The following is a 19,272-nucleotide window of genomic DNA, read 5'->3' on the forward strand; positions in this document are numbered from 1 at the left end:
GGGTCCGAATCTGTATTTTGCTCCTTGTGGTTCTCCGCACTTGCTAGTGGGCTGCGAGCAAACTAAGGCCGACTTGGTCTTCAGAGGCACGCGGCTCCGGAATTCATAGCGGTCAACTCGCCCCGAGGGGCTCAGAGGCCGGGATCCAGCGGCCTCAGACGGTGCCTGTCGACCTGAGCGCTCCCAGTCCCGCCCGAACACACGCAACGCGAAGACTGCATTCTTTCCTGCGCAACAGCCACGCACACATCCCAGCGTCGCCTTTTCATGGCGTCAAGCACAGCCTGAAACGGAGGCGGGACTTCCGGGATCGCCGAGTCACAACTTCCGGACGGAGGCGGAAGCGCCTCTCGGGTCTACGCTCCGGAGTCCTGGTATCTCTGAGGGGCCAACCGGGCACGGGAGAGGGCCGCTGGAGGTTGGCTGGCCGCTCTCGGGTGTCAGGGTTGCGGATCTGAGGGATGAGGAGCGGCCATGGCCAGCGACGGGGCCAGGAAGCAGTTCTGGAAGCGCAGCAACAGCAAGGTCCCGGGCAGGTGGGTGTGACGGGAGGGCCAGGTCGGGGTCAGGGGTCAGAGGTCAGGTGGCCGTGCTGTCCTGTTGGAGTGTGGGTGGAGTAGGGAGTCTGGGGAAGGGAACCTGGGCTCCAAGGAGACTGCTGGGCGATGCGAGGGGCTAGGGGAGTGGGGGTCGGCAGTAGGAGTGTGGGGTCTGGAAGGTGACAGTGGCCGTACCTAAGAGTAAGGAGGATGAGGAGCTGCCCCAAGTGCCTCCAGAGCCTGTCATGTTTCTCCTGCGAAACTCCTTGGCTCCCTGGGGAAGCTGGAAGGAACTGACCCGGGTCATGCCCTGGAGAGTTTGGTGGAGTCAGGAAACTGGCCAGGGAGAGGCAGCGCCTTCAGGGGAGGTCGGTCTCAGCAGGGTGTGTGGTGGTTTGACCACTTGGATCTTCTCTAGTCCCTCCTGTGGACTGATGCTTTTGCTTTGAGCTTGGAAGCGCTTTGTGAATTTCTGTGGTTCCCACCTTCTGGCCTCTAGGCACCAGTCTTCTGACAGCAACAGGAAACAAAGAATAATAATAAGAACACTTGGGTGCTGTTGGAAGCTATGGAGCTCCAAAGTCCTTCTGTGATTGGTTATGGCCTGATGCCTCTCGAGGCCTTAGGGAATGAAGAGACAGCACCCGGAAAATACCTAAGAACAAGTCAGTTACTGACTAGGCTGTATTTCAGAAAAGTTCATCTCAAGGTTTCAAACATAGTTTATTCTGTTCCCAAACTAAAGTCTGAGATATGAAATTTAAGATTCTAACGTTAGCCACTTCTCTAGCTCTGAAGATTTTGACATTGAGGTAACTTAAAATAGAACCATTCATGAGCACAGAAAATGGTCCGTCTTCTTCGCTTTATAAGAGACACCATTGTGTGGGTGTGTGAGTGTTAAAGTTGTAAACTTTGACATCCACTGTACACAACCACAAAATGTGCTTTTCAGATTGGTTGGGGGTCAGCAGGTGTCACTGACTGCTGGACCACAGTGACTTGGAAGATGGAGGAAGTCCTCAGAGATGCCCAGACACTGTTTTGTTTTTTGTTTTTTTTTGTACAGTACCAGGACTAGGCTTGATTGAACAGTTAAGAACTTTTTTTTTTAAAAGATTTATTTATTTATGTATGAGTACACTGTTACTGTCTTTAGACACACCAGAAGAGGGCATCAGATCCCATTACAGATGGTTATGAGCCACCATGTGGTTGCTGGAATTGAACTCAGGACCTCTGGAAGAGCAGCCAGTGCTCTTAACCACTGAACCATCTCTCCAGCCCAGTTAAGTAAGACGAGTGGAAGATACTGGTCTAAGAGTGAGTTGCAGGTCCTACTATGACAGGAACAAACATGTAGAACTTAGTACCAGATAAACAGAAGCAGGTGACAGTGTGACTTCTGCTGTTGCCTTTACATCTTGAGACTCAGTTCCCCTTAAGTATGAACTGTAATTTATTGTTAAGAGTCAACTGAGATATAAAAATAATGGAGTTGCTGTATGGAGTTGTAGAATTCAATGACCCTGGTGGGGAAAGGATTGTGGGAAAGGATGCTGGGAGGGGGCAGTGAGCAGTATATAAAGGGAATAGTAAAATAAATAATAAATATATATAAAAGAAGAATTCAATGACCCTTTCCATCAAATACTGTCTCTTCATAGTGCTTTTTTTTTTTTTTTTTTGAGATAGGGTCTCATTTATAGTGCAGGCTGGCCTTGAGCTTCTGATCCTCTCACCTCATTCTCCCAAGTATACAAGTGGGTCACTACACCTGGTGTGGTAGTTTGTACTGGGCTAAACGGTGACATCCCCAACACTTGTACAGTGACTGTGACTGTGACCTTGCTTGAAAGCAGGGTCTTTGTAGATGTTATTGAGCAATGGGGAGGCCCTCATTCAGTCTCTGGTTCCCATAAGAACATGGAACCTTATATACAGAGGGAGGCAGAGGTAGGGGAGATGACCATGCATTGATGGAAGCAGAGATCAGAATGATGTGTTTACAAGTCAAAACTGGGATTGCCGGCAACCACCAGAAGCTAATCATGGCGGGAAATGGCCCTCACTGACAGCACAATCTGCTGACATCTTGGTTTCACGACCCAAGAGCGGAAACATTTCCACAGGAAAGTGACACAGTCCCAGACTTTTTGGTGTGACCCCACACTACCGAAGACAGACTTCTTTCTTCTCAGCCTTGTTGCCGTGTTATGTATCAGGTGCTTTTGAGAACAGCTCCCAAGTTACAGAGCTGATGAGGAGTCTTGTGACTTGCTGGAGGGTGCTGCTGAGGACTGGACAAGGGAGAGGCTGGACCCTGAAGAGAGCCTGTGCAGCCTCTGCTCTGCCCTTTTGCCCTGTAGCTCTCCCCTGTGGTAGTGTTTCTGATTTTGGTGACAGTCTGGAATTCTTCCAAAAGGAGAGTGTGCAAAGGTATGCCCCATTCCTTCCTGAGTTGTCCAGTGCCCACATTCTGGGTTTCCATCTGTACAGGAAAGTGCTAGCAGAGAACTAGGCCAGGCTCCCAGGGTCTTGTCCACTCTTCAAGTGGGCCTCATGATTGTTGTCTTTGACCAGGGAGTGTCAGGGCATGGGTGTCAGGGAGACCACAGAGTCTTACCTCTGAGTTCCAGACAGTGAGGGGAGTTTTGTATAGCAGAACCCTTCTCAGTTCCTTGATAGTGAAGGTGATAGACGGAGTTCCATCAAGGACCTAGTGTTTTCCATATTCTGTTCTTGGTGCTCCCATTGATATGTTGTCTACTAGGAGTTTGCTATTTACAAAACATGGCTTTGTCCCATAGACAACACTCAGCAAGGCAGGGTGGGTTGAAAGCCCTTGACCATTTCTCTAGAGATGCTTGTTACACACAGATGTTCCTTTGTGCTGTCTCACACCTTTGTAACCTGGCCACTGCTCAGCTTCTTAGCCCCTTCTCCTCGTTCTTTTGAACGAGTCCTTTGCAGTGCTGATGGCCTTCGCTTCTAGGGTCTTGCAAATCCCATGCTGTACTTTCCATTTATACAGAAAGCTGCATTTTCATGCTCTGTTTAGCGGAATGAATGTCCCTTCCCTCCTCGCTTACGTTTTCACTCTTCACACTTCATCTGCACCCTGCTTCCTTAATGCTCTGCCGGTTCAACCACAGCTCAAGTACTCTTTCACGGACCGGCTTCTTCAATTAGGACGCAAGCTCTGCCTGTTTAGGAAGCACCCTGCTCTCATCTTCCTGGTGAAGGTCGGAGAAATGGTGGCTGATCCCAGCCATCTCTCACATTAGCCTGGAGTGAGAAAAAGATCTGGTTTAGAGAGTGGTGCTAGAGATGGCCTTAAGACCCCTCTCTTATGTGCACTTCCTGATCTTTGTATGAGTATTTAATGGAGTCTTTTTTAGAATTTTCCTTTTCTGGATGAGCTAACATATAGAAAGACTATACCTTCTACCAGTAGGCTAGGAATGTGAGTGGGTTTTAGCTATCTCTTCCTGTGATCTGTGTGATACTTCCGATTTACGCCATTCCCGAAGCCATTGGTTGCTCTCTCTGTAATGGGATGGGACCAGTAGATCTGTGTGGCAGCCAAGAGAAGATTTGCTTGACCTATGTCTTAGTGAGGGTTTCTATTGCTGTGACACAATTCCATAACCAAAAATAAGTTGGGGAGGAAGGGTTTATTTGGCTTACACTTCATATCACTGTTCATTATCAAAGGAAGTCAGGACAGGAACTCAAACAGGGCAGGAACCTGGAGGCATAAGTTGATGCAGAAACCATGGAGGACTGCTTCCTACTGGCTTGTTCTCCATGGCTTGTTCCGCCTATTTTCTTGTAGACCCAGGACCACCAGCTCGGGGATGACACTGCCCACAATGGGCTGAGCTCTTCCCCAACCACTTAATCACTAATTAAGAAAATTCCCTACAGCCAGATCTTATGGAAACATTTTCTTGGCTGAGGTTCCTTCCTTTCAGATAAACTAGCTCGTGTTAAGTTGACACAGAACTATTTAACACAGCCTAGCTCCATTCTTCCAGACAGACAGACAGACAGACAGACAGGTAGAGATAGATAGATAGAGATAGATACCTCTTGGACTCCCTGAGAGCTTGATAAGTTATTTATTTTTATTTAACTCATGTTGTTTGCCAGGAACATAACTGACTTAAGATTTGTGCTCTGTCCTTGGAGTGCTGATTGTTGGAAGAAGGTGGTAACCACTATTAAGTCTTTGCAAGGAAGGAGGGTGGGTAGTGTAGAGTCAGATAGATGTAGCTGGAGGGTCTCATGGTGATACAGTGACCGGGCACCTCTCACTGAGAAAGTGCTTTCTGAGTACAGATCTGTAGGCAGTACCTATGGGTAGCCAGAGGAAGGGGGCTGTAGGCAAAGGGAGAGCAAGTACCAGAGGCTTTGCTCCTTAAACAGGGCTGGCATGTGAGGATAGGAATAAGGGACAAGGCTGCTGTAGCTGAGGTAGTGAACAGGTTATGTGGTCAAAGCAAGATATGGACTGTTACTCTTTGATTCTGAGTGGGTTAGAGCCTTCCGAGGACTTGAGTAGCTGTGTGGCAGCAGCAACCATCTGTGTAACAGGGTTGCTCTGGTTGCTTTAATGAAGAGAGAAAGGCAGAGAGGAGAAGGGCAGAAGCAGGGAGAGCATGCAGGAAGCTCTGGGAACACTTTCAGGTAGAGGACAGGAGTGGCGGTTATTGAAGTGGGGAAGGCAGTATGCAAGTAATAAAAATCAGAAGGCCTGATGGGTCTTATGGGCCCGTTCTTTCTGGAGCCATTGACTCTGTCAACTCCTGAGGAGGTGTTGCTTTCTGCCATCACCACGGCTGGAATTCCTGCCACACTTAACTTTAAATGCCAAGACAAACTCCCACACATTGGGTTTGTGAACACAGGCAGCCTTTCAGTGTGGAGCTGATGCTTAATATTTCAGCATGGCTCTGCTTGACTCTGCGTCCTGCTGACAGGAAGGAGTGCCTGCTGTCGGGGTAGGCGCCGGACGGTATTTGGAAGTGCAATGTTGGCAAGAAAGGCCAAGCTCAATTATGGTGAGGTCCTGCATTCTTGGGGTAAGGCTGGGGCAGAGGGGCAGCCTTAGTGCTGTGCCCTGGAGAGCTTTCAGCCCCTACTGTTGGAGCCATGAAGACTATGAGCAAATGAGACTGCTCAATAGGTCCGATTCAGTCTCAACTGAAGGGGGAGGAGTGCTGGGGATAATGGAGCCATTCACATGTGTATAAGCACCTTTGATGTGCCAGAGACTGAATGCTGGACAAGCAGATGAAGCCCACGGAGGCCAGCAGGGGTTAGGGTCAGTGCACATGTGAATATGCATGCTGATTGAAGGTCTGTGAAGGCCATAATTTGGCATGTTGGCTTAATACCAGGATCCTACAAGGGGAAATGATCACTTCCTTTCCAAGGACGTTCTGTTTAAGCTGGGACCTGGAAGTGCAGAAGGAGCCAGACTGGCCTCAGACATGTAGGGTGGGCTGCAGGGGACACTTGTGGCTGAGGAGGGATGAGAGCAGCCACAGCGTACCATGCTGCAAAGGGCTTTGGAGGCCTTTGAAGGCTGTGGAGAAGATCTGGGTCTGAATTCCAAGTCTTGAGAGTATTGAAGGTCTTTAAGCAGGGTATGGCGCTCAGCCTTGCAGAGTGGGAAAGAGGAAGCTGGCAGGCTAAGGGCAGAGGCTGTTGGAGAAGAGTAGACAGGGTCAAAGATCTGCCAAAAGAACTTGCACATTCATTGACAGCCTGGATGTCAGGGGAGGGCATGATTACCAGCCTGTGGCCTGGTTAGCAGAATCATGGTCCCAAAGGTCTGTGTCCCCATCCCTCAAAACGGAGTAAGACACGTTACATGACAGAGGGAAGTCAATGTGATTAACCAGTTGGCCTTGACTGAGGGTTAGCCCTGGCCTGTAGCAGGTCCAAGTGTAACCATGTGAACTTGCAAAATGGTTGGAGAAAATCAGTGTGACTGGAACTTGGTCCACAGCTATTGGCCTTGCATAGGGACGATGGAGCCGGATACCAAGGAATGTGCTGTCTTGAGAAGCTTGGAGCAGTGTTGTACTGAGAGCGGGAATGCTGTTCCTCTAACTGCAAGAATCTGTCTGCCCATAGCTAGAATGTGCAGAAATTATTTCACCTTTGAGCTCCCAGCATAGAATGGCCCGCGTCTAGACTCGTCTGCTGACACCCAGGTCCACCTTCTACCTTCTGTTCTCTGTATGGAGTGTGCTGAGGATATCTAGTGGGGAGGAACTGCATGCGGCCCCCGCACCTTCCTCAGCAGAGCCATGCTCCTGACCATGGGCTGGTTATTCAGGTTAGCAGCTTTCAAAGTTGCTGGGTAGTTGCTGCAAAGTGCCTTTATTCTGGGTGCTGGAAGTGAGCAGGACTCTTTTATCCTGTGTCCTGTGTCCCTGGAATCAAACAGGTCTGTCTGTCTTGTCCTTGTTGCCCCATGTTCTTAGAGATCTGTCTCCTGACTTGTGGCTTTGAAGTACTGTTTACCTGTGTGGTACCCACACTTCCATTTCTCAGCATCTTAGAAGCCCTGAAGTTTGCCTCCTTATAAAGACTGTGTTCAGAGGAGCAGGATTCTCTCACTGTGGAGGGACCCCGTGTGACTGGGGGTGTGTGGAGGCACTAGCAGGTGTTTCTGCTGTGTACGTAGTTCTCTTTCCTACCCCTCAGTGAGAACTTCTCGTTGCCACGTCAGATGTCTCATTTCATCAGCAACATTTGAAAATAAATGTGAGTCATATTTTCCCTTGCATATATAATATAGCAAATCGATACTGGAATTAATTTTAAATGAAGACAAAACTAAGAGAAAAGAAACCCATGTGCTTGGGTGTAGCTCACAGGGGGAGCATTTGCTTGGCTTGGCATATGTGAGGCTGGGCACCTCTCAGTGCCAGACCCAGCAACCAAAACCTCAGTGTTTTGATTTGGAGTTATTTCTTATGTAGTTGATACCTGAGGGCAGCAAGTGGACTCTCAGCTCCCTGCTGTGTCCAGGGAAAAAGAGGAGTGTGACAAAGGGAAGACAATGAGACCTGTTCTGCTCTCTTCCCTAGATCTCCAGGCTCCATCAGGACAAGGGCCATGGTAACATGCCAAGGTTCTGGGCAGGAGAATGACCTTTCTCTTCCTGCAGCTTAGCATGCCCCCTCCCCCCAGATCTGTTACTTCCCAGTACCTGCCATGTGGAGTCTTGCAGGCCATTCTGTGACAGGAGTCTAGCACCAGGAACCAAGCTTTCTGCCAGCAAGGGGACTGGCTGTAAGGACTTCACCCAGAAGTGGGTTGTGGGTAGCATCACTTGACCTCTGGAGCAGCCGTGGCTGACCATGTTCTCCTAGTATGGAATCTAGCATACTAGACTAGAATTCATTTCCAGCGCAGGGCATCTGTGCTGTGCCTGTGCTATGGAAGTGGGAGTCCCAGAGCTCCCAGTCCCAGGGGTGACAGGGCTGTGGGATTGTTTACTGAGTGGCCAGTCTTCATAGTGGTTGGTTGGGCATGGGACTGTGCTTTCCCCTTCACACACGAAGCTTGCTCAGAGCCCTGTGGCTTGTCAGCAGAGACTGGGTTTGAACTGGAGGAGTCTCTATCTACTGTGTGTCTGACTGTCATAGCACACAGCTTCTCATCTCTGTCCAGTCCTCTAGCTGTACATCTCTAAAAAGCTGACTCACACCAGCCCACTGGAACTGGGCCCTTCAGGGGTAGTTTAGACTCCCACCAGCTTCTCAGGGTGCTCAGGGTGTGCTGGGCTCCTCCCCACGGGGAGAACACTGAGCGCCAGAGCTGCCAGGCTGCATTTAGGCATGTCGTTAGGTCTGCTGAGGAGGCAAGCGTCTTCCAGGCTCGTGCTGGTGTTCAGATAGAGGCAGGGGTGTCCCAGGCTCCGAGAGAGTGTGACCACTGTTCTTCCCATTCCTGTGGCTTGTCTTAGGGACTGCTGCTGTGAGGACGCTGGCCTTTGTGTTCTCCTTTTCTGAAATGCTGTTTCCTCTTTTCTTGGAATAGTATGGGAGGTTCCACTTTCCCCTTTCCCTCCCAGGAAGCTGCCCTGACTGGAGAGACAGTGCGGGTGGAGCCTGGCCTTGCATTGAGTCCCTATGTGTGCTGTTTACTCTCCCTTCATGGGCTGCAGTGAGGAAGCTGCTGTTCCTCTGTGAGCTGACTGGACCGGTGTAGGCATGCGCACTCAACCTAGAGCCTTTCTCTACCTCATGTGAAGCATGGTCTGTCCCACATTTCATCCTGGGTGTACTTTCTCATGCTAGGATTTGCCCTCTGAGAATGCACCCGAGTCCTGATGTGTGCACAAGGCTTGTCCAGCATGCTGCTCTGCTCTCTTCCTCTCTATCAACAACCTTCCTGATGCTGCACCCCTTTACTACAGTTCCATATCTTGTGGTGACCCCTAACCATAATATTATTTCATCGCCACTTCCTAACTGTAAATTTACTACTATTATGAATCATAATATAAATATCCACTATGTGACCCTCATGGGGGTTGTGACCCACAGGTTGAGAACTGCTTCTCTATATGCACACTGTGCCTGCCTGAGCCAAGCCTCACACTAGCCAGATCTGAATGACAGAGGTCCAGAGCTGCTGTCTGCTTGTTCCCTTACAAATGTTTCTGTGCTGGTGTGAAAAAAGCATCTTCTCTGAACATTTCTACTCCAAGTCCAGATGGACGATGCTAATCCCTGTCATCTGAATAGAAATGAGCTCTTACTGGGTGACGAGGGATGCTGGCTGGGGACATATATGCAAGTAGAGAGGTAGGGCAAAGACCAGATACCGAAGAGGGGCAAGTCCATCCGTGTCACTATGGACCTTAGTGCCAGGGACAGCTGCCCTTCCCAGCCTGGGAGCCACCTTGTTGGAACCTGTGATCTTGTGACTGAGTTCTGGCCATTCTTCCTTGACTGTTCTTTGTGCCGTGTCCTAATGAATTGTCCACCTCATGAAGCAACCCAGCGGCACTTGTTTTTCCGGCCCCCTTTGGTGCTAGCATTGGCTGCTGCTGGTGTGTGGTATTTGATGAGACTTTATTGAGCCGTGTCCTGCAGAGCAGACAGTATTTTATGGTGCCCCTTAAGCAAAGACCAAGCTGGAGAACTTGATGTACTCTCCTGACTGGTAAAGACTGTTCTGGTCAAAGTCCTAATGTGGCACATACCTCAGAGCTTCTCTTTCTTTTTTGGGCAATTCCTCAGTGTCTTTAGCCTGTCCTGTCCATACCAGCTCTCTAGAGGTACCTCTGATTCCTGGGCTACGTCATCACTTCCTTACCCTTTCATTTCCCCTTCTTGAGCTGTCATTTTGGGGAGGGGCGGTTTCAAGACAGGGTCTTCCTGTGTATTCCTGGCTTTCATGGAACTCACTATGTAGACCAGGTTGGCCTTGAACTCAAGACATCCATTTGCTTCTGCCTCCTAAATTCTGGGATTAAAGGTGTGAGCCACTGATGCCTACCTGCCTGCCTGGCTGGCTTTCCTCCCTCCCTCCCTCCCTCCCTCTCTCCCCCCTCCCTCCCTCCCTTTCTTTTCTTCTTCCAAGCTGTCATTTTAATGGGGCTTCCTTGTCCTGAAAAAGGTAACTTTTTCTAGCCCCCTAGGGGCTGTGAGGTGTCTGCTCCCTGGTCGGCTCTCTGCTGCCCTTCCCCTGGCTCACTGAGTCCTGTGCTGCCCTCTGTGGAGATTGCCTTGCACTTGTGAGTGAGAGCCTGTGCTGTGTCCAGGGCTGCCACCTGTGGCCTCAATGCTGTACTTGGCTTGCTTTCCGTGGGTGAGCCCTTCCTACCTGCATTCTTCTGGGATCATCAAGCTCTGTGCAGGGTAGACAGTGGAACATAACTAACAGCCCCTCTCTGTACAATACACTCTGGTGACCAAGGAGTCCTTGTAAAGTTTTCTTTTTCTGCTTTGAGGGTATGTAAAGTTCCTGTTCTTTTCATGTGAAGCACCCTGATTTGTTTATTTGTTTATTTTTGGCCTGTCGCCACTCATTCTTCCTTCCTTCTGTATAGTGATATCACGTGCATACCATACAATTCACCCACTTAAAATGTTCACAAGTTAAACAGTGTGTGCATGTGTGTGTGTGTGTGTGTGTGTGTGTGTGTGTGTGTGTGTATGTGTGTGTGCACGCATGTAGGTAAAACCACAACCTATCTATGAAGAATAGAGGGCAATGTTTGGGAGTCTGATCTCCTTCCAAATTGTGGACTCTGGGACTCAAACTCAGGTCTGCTTGTGTCTGACTCAAGGAACCATCTTGCCAGCCAGACTTTTGGGATTTTAAAATGCACATTTAGAATTATGTAATTAGGACCACAGTTGACTTCAGAATACTTTCATTCCCAGAAAGAAAGAAAAACCATAGCTTACTAAGCCTTACTTTCTACCCTTTCCCTGGAAACCGGACTCTGTGGGTGAATCCTTAGACATTTCATATACTATAATCATACAGCATATCTTGGTAACTTTTTGTTTGAGATAGGACCTCATTGTGTATCCCAGGCTGGTTTTGACCTAGTACCCTCTTTTCTCAACCTCTTGAGTCCTGTTTGACCTCCCTTTTGCTTAGTGCACATATATTTGTAGACAAGAGTTTTTCTGTGTAGCCCTGGCTGTCCTACAACTTACTCTGTAGACCAGGCTGGCCTCAGACTCAGAGATCCGCCTGCCTCTGAATGCTGAGATTGAAGGTATGGCCACCACTGCCTAGCCTGTTTGGCATATTTTTAAGGCTTGTCTGTGCTACAGCTTGAGACATGAGGTGTTCCTTGGTTCCAGGAGGATTCCATCCTGGTGCCCTGTTGTAAGCTGCAAGTGCACATAGCTCTGTAGCCTGCCAGACCTCCCAGCCTTGTAGTGGTGTCCTGTGCTGTGCAGCACTGTGAGCTCTGCTCTTGCTGTAGGGCTGGCCAGTAGCTGGGGCTCACTGCTGCTGCCCAGTATTAAGAAAAGGTATTATATCACATGTTGCAAGCCTGAGAAAGATCACAGTTCAAATTGTTATGTGTGTTTTCTGCTTAGTATATATTGCTTTCACACCATTGTGAAATTTGGAAATTGTGCTGAGCCGTCATATGTTGGGGACCATTTGTAATTTCCTCACTCCCTGCTTGAGACAGGGTCTGGCTATGTAGCAAAGGATGACCTTGAACTCAGTTCCCCTGCCTTCACCTCGTGAGTGCTGGGGTTACAGGTAGGCAGCACATACCTGGCTTCATTCATTTTGTGAGTTAATATTCCAGTGTGGACACATCATCCTCATTCCTCTGTTCAACTGACAGACTTTAGGCCCTTTCTACTTGTTGACTGCTTGTCATGTTATTCTGTGGGGCTTTCTATTTGTCAGATCTGTATGGCCTGCCTCTCAGAACTGCCGTGCCTCGACTCTTCTGGCTAGTGAAGCAGTGCCTTACGAGAGTCTGTCTCTTAGGACCCTAGAGCAGTGGTTCTCAGCCTGTGGGTTGCACCCCTTTTGGGGGTCAAATGACTCTTTCATTTGTCTAAGACTATTGGAAAATACACATTTACATTATAATTCATAGCAATAGCAAAGTAACAGTTACGAAGTAGCAACAAAAATAATTTTATGTTTGGGGTCACCACAGCATGAGAACAGTCTGTGTTAAAGTGTCACAGCATTGGGAAGGTTGAGAACCTCTGTCCTAGAGCCTCGTTCCTTAGAATAGTTAGAGATAGAAACCAACTGTCGGGACTACTGTAGCACCTAGAGCGTGTGTGCACGTGTCTCCTTCAGCTCAGGAAGAAGTGTCTCACACAGTGGAGGTTACTGAGTCTTCTCCTTGATCTCAGGTCCTTTCCCTGCTTCTAAATAGTCACTGTTCTGACTCCACCTCCATTCTCATGCATGCTGTACGGAGCTCCTTCAAAAGCTCCAGTCTCCAGGTTCCTCCCCGGCTTAATATCCTGCCCTGACGTCCCTCAGTGATGAACAGGACCTGGAAGTGTAAGATGAGTCCCCCCCCCCCAACACCGACCCAGGTTGCTTTTGGTCGTGGTGCTTATCATAGCAATAGAAAGATACACGTGATAGGAATTATTTTTGCATTCAGGTACACGTGCAAAAAGGAAAAAGTTTTGCACCAACACTTACTAGTGACATGCATTGTACATTAAATATACATGGTTATTTTTAACTTGCTTTCAGTGTTCTGTTGGTCAGTTAATCTCATTTCTGCTCATCATGGTTAGTACCTGGTCTGTCTGGTGTGGCTGGTACCTGGTCTGTGTTTACCCTTACTTCTCTGCTTCTTTTGTGCTCATTCCTCAGTTTATAGGAGCATCTAGGAGAGAGAACCTTCTGCATGCTGGCCACGGCCTTATCACTCAGTGTCTTGGTCCTGTGTGTGCTGGGGGTGTGGCTCAGTGGTAGAGTTGGCACAGCACACGGGAGGCCCCAGCACTTATGCTCAGACTCTGAATCCCTGCGTGGTGCCACAGACTTTGCCGAGCCTCTTTCCTTATGTACTTACCCAAGAGTTTTTGTGTCTCTGTGTCAGGATGTGGCGGTATGTCACATGTCCTTGCTTTTCACAGAGTATCCCTAGGGTCCTATAGAACTGTAGAGTTTTAAAAGGTGTATAATTTATTCAAAAGCGTATTTATGGACTTATCGGGGGAGTGGGTCAGAGATCCTGCGCACATACTTCTGCAGCACGCCCCCAGCCATGAATATTCTTACTGAAATGCTTCCTTATCTGAGGTAAGTATGCGTGGCACTTGCCAGTGCTTTTCAGTGGCTCCACTGAACCCTGTTTTCCTTTTTTCCGCAATGCTAGACCAAATAAATGCAGTTTTAATAAGATAAAAGCGAGGCTCCCTTAAGTCTGAGCCTGAACTTTGTTGGAACATTTTCTACTCAATAAACACAAGTGGTTTGCCTATGAAGAATTAATGAGTTTCCCGCTCTGCTGGGAGGGAAAGGCCTGAAATCTTTGATAATGCTGCAGAGACTTTTATGAAAATGACATGCAAATAGTGCCCTGCAGGCCAAGCCGCCTACTGTTTTGAATATAAATATATTGGGAATAAGAAGCAGCACGTGAATGTTAGCGGCAAGAGAGATCGGCACTTGTGACAGGTGCTCTGTGTGGATCACTTTCTGTATCCACAGTGCTACCACTGTGGCTGTCTTGGCCACGTGTGTACTGGTTTCTGTTTGGATGCTAGGCTTCACACAGGCCAGCCCACTCTGCCACCCATCCACAAGTGCACCCTGTGCAAACCCTCATTTCCACTCCCAGGGTGAGGAGCTGAAGACCAGAGAGCTGACTTGCTTTGAGATTTCCCAGCCAGTGAGTGTCGGCACTGGAATTGGAGCCCAGGCCTTTCGACTCTTCATCCCGAGAGCTCTGTACCAGGGCCGGACACCTCTGTAAGATTTGGAGAAAGGACACTCTAGGTTGTGTACGAACTGAGTAACTAAATATCTTTTCTCTCCCTTGACAAATAGCACATACCTGATTCTCCTGGGTTCTGTAAAATTCAGCTAATGCACAGGGCCCTGGGGGCTCGTTTCTTGCCCTGGGATGTTCTGGAAGTTACTGGGAGGACTGGAAGGCTGGGGCTGAAGTGAGGCTCTTCACTTTTTTGTCTTACTGTGGCCAGTGGCTGCTACAGGATGTTAGTTATGATGCCTCAGTTGAGATGGGTACTCATGGGCACTTCATGGGACTAGTTAGGGTTTCCTCATGGAATATCAACTAGGTTGAGGAGAGAAAACCCAGACAGGTGTTAGTTAGGGTTCAGCAAGCATATTAGTTCTCCCATTTTATATCCCATGTCACTGCATCCACCCCTTATATCCCCTGTAACTGCACCCACCCTTCATGCCCCATATAACTGCACCCACCCCTCATATCCCCTGTAATTGCACCCACTCCTCATACCCCATGTAACTGCACCCACCCCTCATATTCCATGTAATTGCACCCACTCCTCATACCCCATGTAACTACACCCACCCATTTCCCCTGTAACTGCACCCACCCCTCATATCCCGTGTAACTGCACCCACCCACTTCACATCTATGTAGCTGTTCTTACCACCTTAAAGTGTGAGACTTCCTCCAATGCTCTTCACCTTTTCACTGAGGCAAGGTCTGCCAATCAACCCAGAACTGGCTGGTGTGGTACCATTGGTCCTGCTAACCAGCCTGCTCCAGGTTTCCTGTCTCCACCTCCCCGGGTTGGAATTCCAGATGAGCTACCATGCTCACTTACACATCTGGTATTTGCACGGGTCCTGGGATTCCAGACTCCTGTCCTTTTAACTACTGAGCCATCTCCTCAGCCCCATCTGTCTAGAATTTTCTGCCTGGCACTCTTTTCTTAGGTTCGGGTATAGTACTTTTTTGAGGGAAAACCAACACTGGATGTAATGTGAGCTCATGCTGCGTTCCCTTAGGAATGACAACAGCGTGTTTTAGCACTGGGCTACTGTTCTCTTTGGTAGGTGCACTGTTCTGATGTCAGTGCAGGAAAGGGTAGCACACTCACAGGTTCTGGATGTGGACATTTTTGGTGGACTGCTATTCGCCGGCTGTATAGCATGGATGACACGAAGGAATTCTCACTTTGCAAATTAGTAAGAAGCTGAATCCTTGTTAGCAGGTGGACACAGGGTACGAATAGTTTACACAAGAAGAGGCACCAGTGAGAAATATCGGAGGCACAGAGCCAGCGTGGAGATTGCTTCTGTCCAGTTAGTGGTGTCTGGCCGTCTGCCAGCCCTTGTTGCGGGAGAGGGAGCTACTTGACTGTCCTTTGGCAGCATGGCCCAACCTCCTTAAGTGTGTGCCTTATGCCCAGAGCATTCCCATCGCAGGAGTTTGTCCTTAGGAGGTTATCGAGTGCTGTGTAGCCATTCCTCTCCAGAGGTGTTATTGCTATCCTTGTAACCACAAACAATTTTAAATCAGTTCTGTGTTTCACAGTCAACCTTGGGTAAACTCATTATGTTGTAGCCATATGGCGGCACAGTGTGAAATTAGAAGTGATGCCGTCCAGGGAGGTGGCACAGGCCAGAGATGAGGCAACCAGAGCTCATTCTATTCCTGTGGGGTTTAAAGCGTTTAATGCTGAAATAATTGAGACTTACAAGGAGCTGCAGAGGTAGGTGTGCATAGGGAAGTCCCACCACTCTCCGCCTCAGAGTAGGCTTTACCTTTCCATGTGCTACTTGTAGGCTCCTTACCCGTCAGCCAACACATCTGAAGGTAAACGAATGACTTAGGTAAACTGAAGAAGAGGGAAGTAATGATACGGGGAAATACTTCACATCACAGAGTCAGCAAGGCAGGAAGTAATGATACGGGGAAATACTGCACATCACAGCGTCAGCAAGGCAGGAAGTAATGATACGGGGAAATACTGCACATCACAGCGTCAGCAAGGCAGGAAGTAATGATACGGGGAAATACTTCACATCACAGCGTCAGCAAGGCAGGGAGTAATGATACGGGGAAATACTTCACATCACAGCGTCAGCAAGGCAGAGTTTCATTTAAAAAATTTATTATTTAAAAATCTTATATTTTATATATATATTTGTGTGTGTATATGTGCCACACACAGCATGTAGGTGGAGGTCAGAGGTCAACTTGTAGGAGTTGTTTTCTCCTTCCACTGTATGGGTCAGTCCTGGAGATTGAATAAACTCAGTTTGTCAGGATTAGGGGAAACAGTTTTACCGACTGAGTTGTCATAGTGATCCTAAATTTTCTTTCTTCTTTTACTTTTTTTTTTTTTTTTTTTTTTTTATTAACTTGAGTATTTCTTATGTACATTTCGAGTGTTATTCCCTTTCCCGGTTTCCGGGCAAACATCCCCTTCCCTCCCCCTTCCTTATGGGTGTTCCCTCCCCACCCTCCCCTTCTTTTACTTTTAATTATGTGTATGTGTGTGGTGGTGGAGGGTTGTGTGTATGAATGCAAGTCCCCATGGAAGCCAGAAGAGGACATTTGATTATTTGAAGATGGAGTTATAGGTCGCTTTAAGGTGCCTGATGTGAGTGCTTGGAATTGAACTTGTGTCCTCTGCAAGAGCTGTATGTCCCTTAACTGGTGATCCCGCTCTCCAACCCCAGGGTTTAAGTAAACATGTCTTCTAAGCTTTTCCTTGCTGTGGATGGGAATCAGCCCAGAAACCAGAGACAGTGTGCAGAGAGTGGGAGTGGAGCAGCAGAGACAGTGTGCAGAGAGTGGGAGTGCAGCAGCCCTCAGTGGGACAGTGTGCAGAGAGTGGGAGTGCAGCAGCAGCCCTCAGTGGGACAGTGTGCAGAGAGTGGGAGTGCAGCAGCCCTCAGTGGGACAGCGTGCAGAGAGTGGGAGTGCAGCAGCCCTCAGTGGGACAGTGTGCAGAGAGTGGGAGTGCAGCAGCCCTCAGTGGGACAGTGTGCGTGCAGAGAGTGGGAGTGCAGCAGCAGCCCTCAGTGGGACAGTGTGCAGAGAGTGGGAGTGCAGCAGCAGCCCTCAGTGGGACAGTGTGCAGAGAGTGGGAGTGCAGCAGCCCTCAGTGGGACAGGGGGCAGAGAGCGGGAGTGCAGCAGCCCTCAGGGGGACAGGGTGCAGAGAGTGGGAGTGCAGCAGCCCTCAGTGGGACAGTGTGCAGAGAGTGGGAGTGCAGCAGCCCCTCAGTGGGACAGCGTGCAGAGAGTGGGAGTGCAGCAGCCCTCAGTGGGACAGTGCAGCAGCAGCCCTCAGTGGGACAGCGTGCAGAGAGTGGGAGTGCAGCAGCCCTCAGTGGGACAGTGTGCAGAGAGTGGGAGTGCAGCAGCCCCTCAGTGGGACAGTGTGCAGAGAGTGGGAGTGCAGCAGCCCTCAGTGGGACAGTGTGCAGAGAGTGGGAGTGCAGCAGCCCTCAGTGGGACAGTGTGCAGAGAGTGGGAGTGCAGCAGCAGCTCTCAGTGGGACAGTGTGCAGAGAGTGGGGGTGCAGCAGCAGCCCTCAGTGGGACAGGGTGCAGAGAGTGGGAGTGCAGCAGCCCTCAGTGGGACAGTGTGCAGAGAGTGGGAGTGCAGCAGCCCTCAGTGGACAGTGTGCAGAGAGTGGGAGTGCAGCAGCCCTCAGTGGACAGTGTGCAGAGAGTGGGAGTGCAGCAGCCCTCAGTGGACAGTGTGCAGAGAGTGGGAGTGCAGCAGCCCTCAGTGGGACAGCGTGCAGAGAGTGGGAGTGCAGCAGCAGCCCTCAGTGGGACAGCGTGCAGAGAGTGGGAGTGCAGCAGCCCTCAGTGGGACAGCGTGCAGAGAGGGGAGTGCAGAGAGTGGGAGTGCAGCAGCCCTCAGTGGACAGTGTGCAGAGAGTGGGAGTGCAGCAGCCCTCAGTGGGACAGCGTGCAGAGAGGGGAGTGCAGCAGCCCTCAGTGGGACAGTGTGCAGAGAGTGGGAGGCGTGCAGCAGCCCTCAGTGGGACAGTGTGCAGAGAGTGGGAGAGCGTGCAGCAGCCCTCAGTGGGACAGTGTGCAGAGAGTGGGAGTGCAGCAGCCCTCAGTGGGACAGCGTGCAGAGGGTGGGAGTGCAGCAGCCCTCAGTGGGACAGCGTGCAGAGAGTGGGAGGCAGCAGCCCCTCAGTGGGACAGCGTGCAGAGAGGGGAGGCAGCAGCAGCCCTCAGTGGGACAGCGTGCAGAGAGGGGAGTGCAGCAGCCCTCAGTGGACAGTGTGCAGAGAGTGGGGAGTGCAGCAGCCCTCAGTGGACAGTGTGCAGAGAGGGGAGTGCAGCAGCCCTCAGTGGGACAGCGTGCAGAGGTGGGGAGTGCAGCAGCCCTCAGTGGGACAGCCAGAGAGTGGGAGTGCAGCAGCCCTCAGTGGACAGCGTGCAGAGAGGGGAGTGCAGCAGCCCTCAGTGGGACAGTGTGCAGAGAGTGGGAGTGCAGCAGCCCTCAGTGGGACAGCGTGCAGAGAGGGGAGTGCAGCAGCCCTCAGTGGGACAGGGTGCAGAGAGTGGGAGTGCAGCAGCAGCCCTCAGTGGGACAGCGTGCAGAGAGTGGGAGTGCAGCAGCCCTCAGTGGGACAGCGTGCAGAGAGTGGGAGTGCAGCAGCCCTCAGTGGGACAGTGTGCAGAGAGTGGGAGTGCAGCAGCAGCCCTCAGTGGGACAGCGTGCAGAGAGTGGGAGTGCAGCAGCAGCCTCAGTGGGACAGTGTGCAGAGAGTGGGAGAGCGTGCAGCAGCCCTCAGTGGGACAGCGTGCAGAGAGTGGGAGTGCAGCAGCAGCCCAGTGGGACAGCGTGCAGAGAGAGTGCAGCAGCCCTCAGTGGGACAGCGTGCAGAGAGTGGGAGTGCAGCAGCCCTCAGTGGGACAGCGTGCAGAGAGTGGGGAGTGCAGCAGCCCTCAGTGGGACAGTGTGCAGAGAGTGGGAGTGCAGCAGCAGCCCTCAGTGGGACAGCGTGCAGAGAGAGGGAGTGCAGCAGCAGCCCCAGTGGGACAGTGTGCAGAGAGTGGGGAGTGCAGCAGCCCTCAGTGGGACAGCGTGCAGAGAGTGGGGAGTGCAGCAGCCCTCAGTGGACAGTGTGCAGAGAGTGGGAGTGCAGCAGCCCTCAGTGGGACAGTGTGCAGAGAGTGGGAGAGCGTGCAGCAGCAGCCCTCAGTGGGACAGTGTGCAGAGAGTGAGAGTGCAGCAGCCCTCAGTGGGACAGTGTGCAGAG

General features: G+C 50.4%; 1 protein-coding gene across 2 annotated transcripts in view; it reads left to right on the plus strand.

Moving 5' to 3' along the window:
* Positions 1-307: 307 nt before the first annotated feature.
* Positions 308-19,272, plus strand: part of Tbc1d22a (TBC1 domain family member 22A) — a 291,146-nt gene continuing 272,181 nt past the window's right edge. The window contains exon 1 of one of the 2 annotated variants that reach the window (XM_032919220.1): positions 308-536. In XM_032919220.1, the coding sequence (XP_032775111.1) occupies positions 475-536 (62 nt within the window). In that variant the 5' untranslated portion in view covers positions 308-474. The remainder of the gene's footprint in view (positions 537-19,272) is intronic. The other variant, XM_032919227.1, reaches the window with a different exon arrangement.

Source organism: Rattus rattus, chromosome 1 (assembly GCF_011064425.1).
Source record: "Rattus rattus isolate New Zealand chromosome 1, Rrattus_CSIRO_v1, whole genome shotgun sequence".
NCBI classification, from domain to species: domain Eukaryota; kingdom Metazoa; phylum Chordata; class Mammalia; order Rodentia; family Muridae; genus Rattus; species Rattus rattus.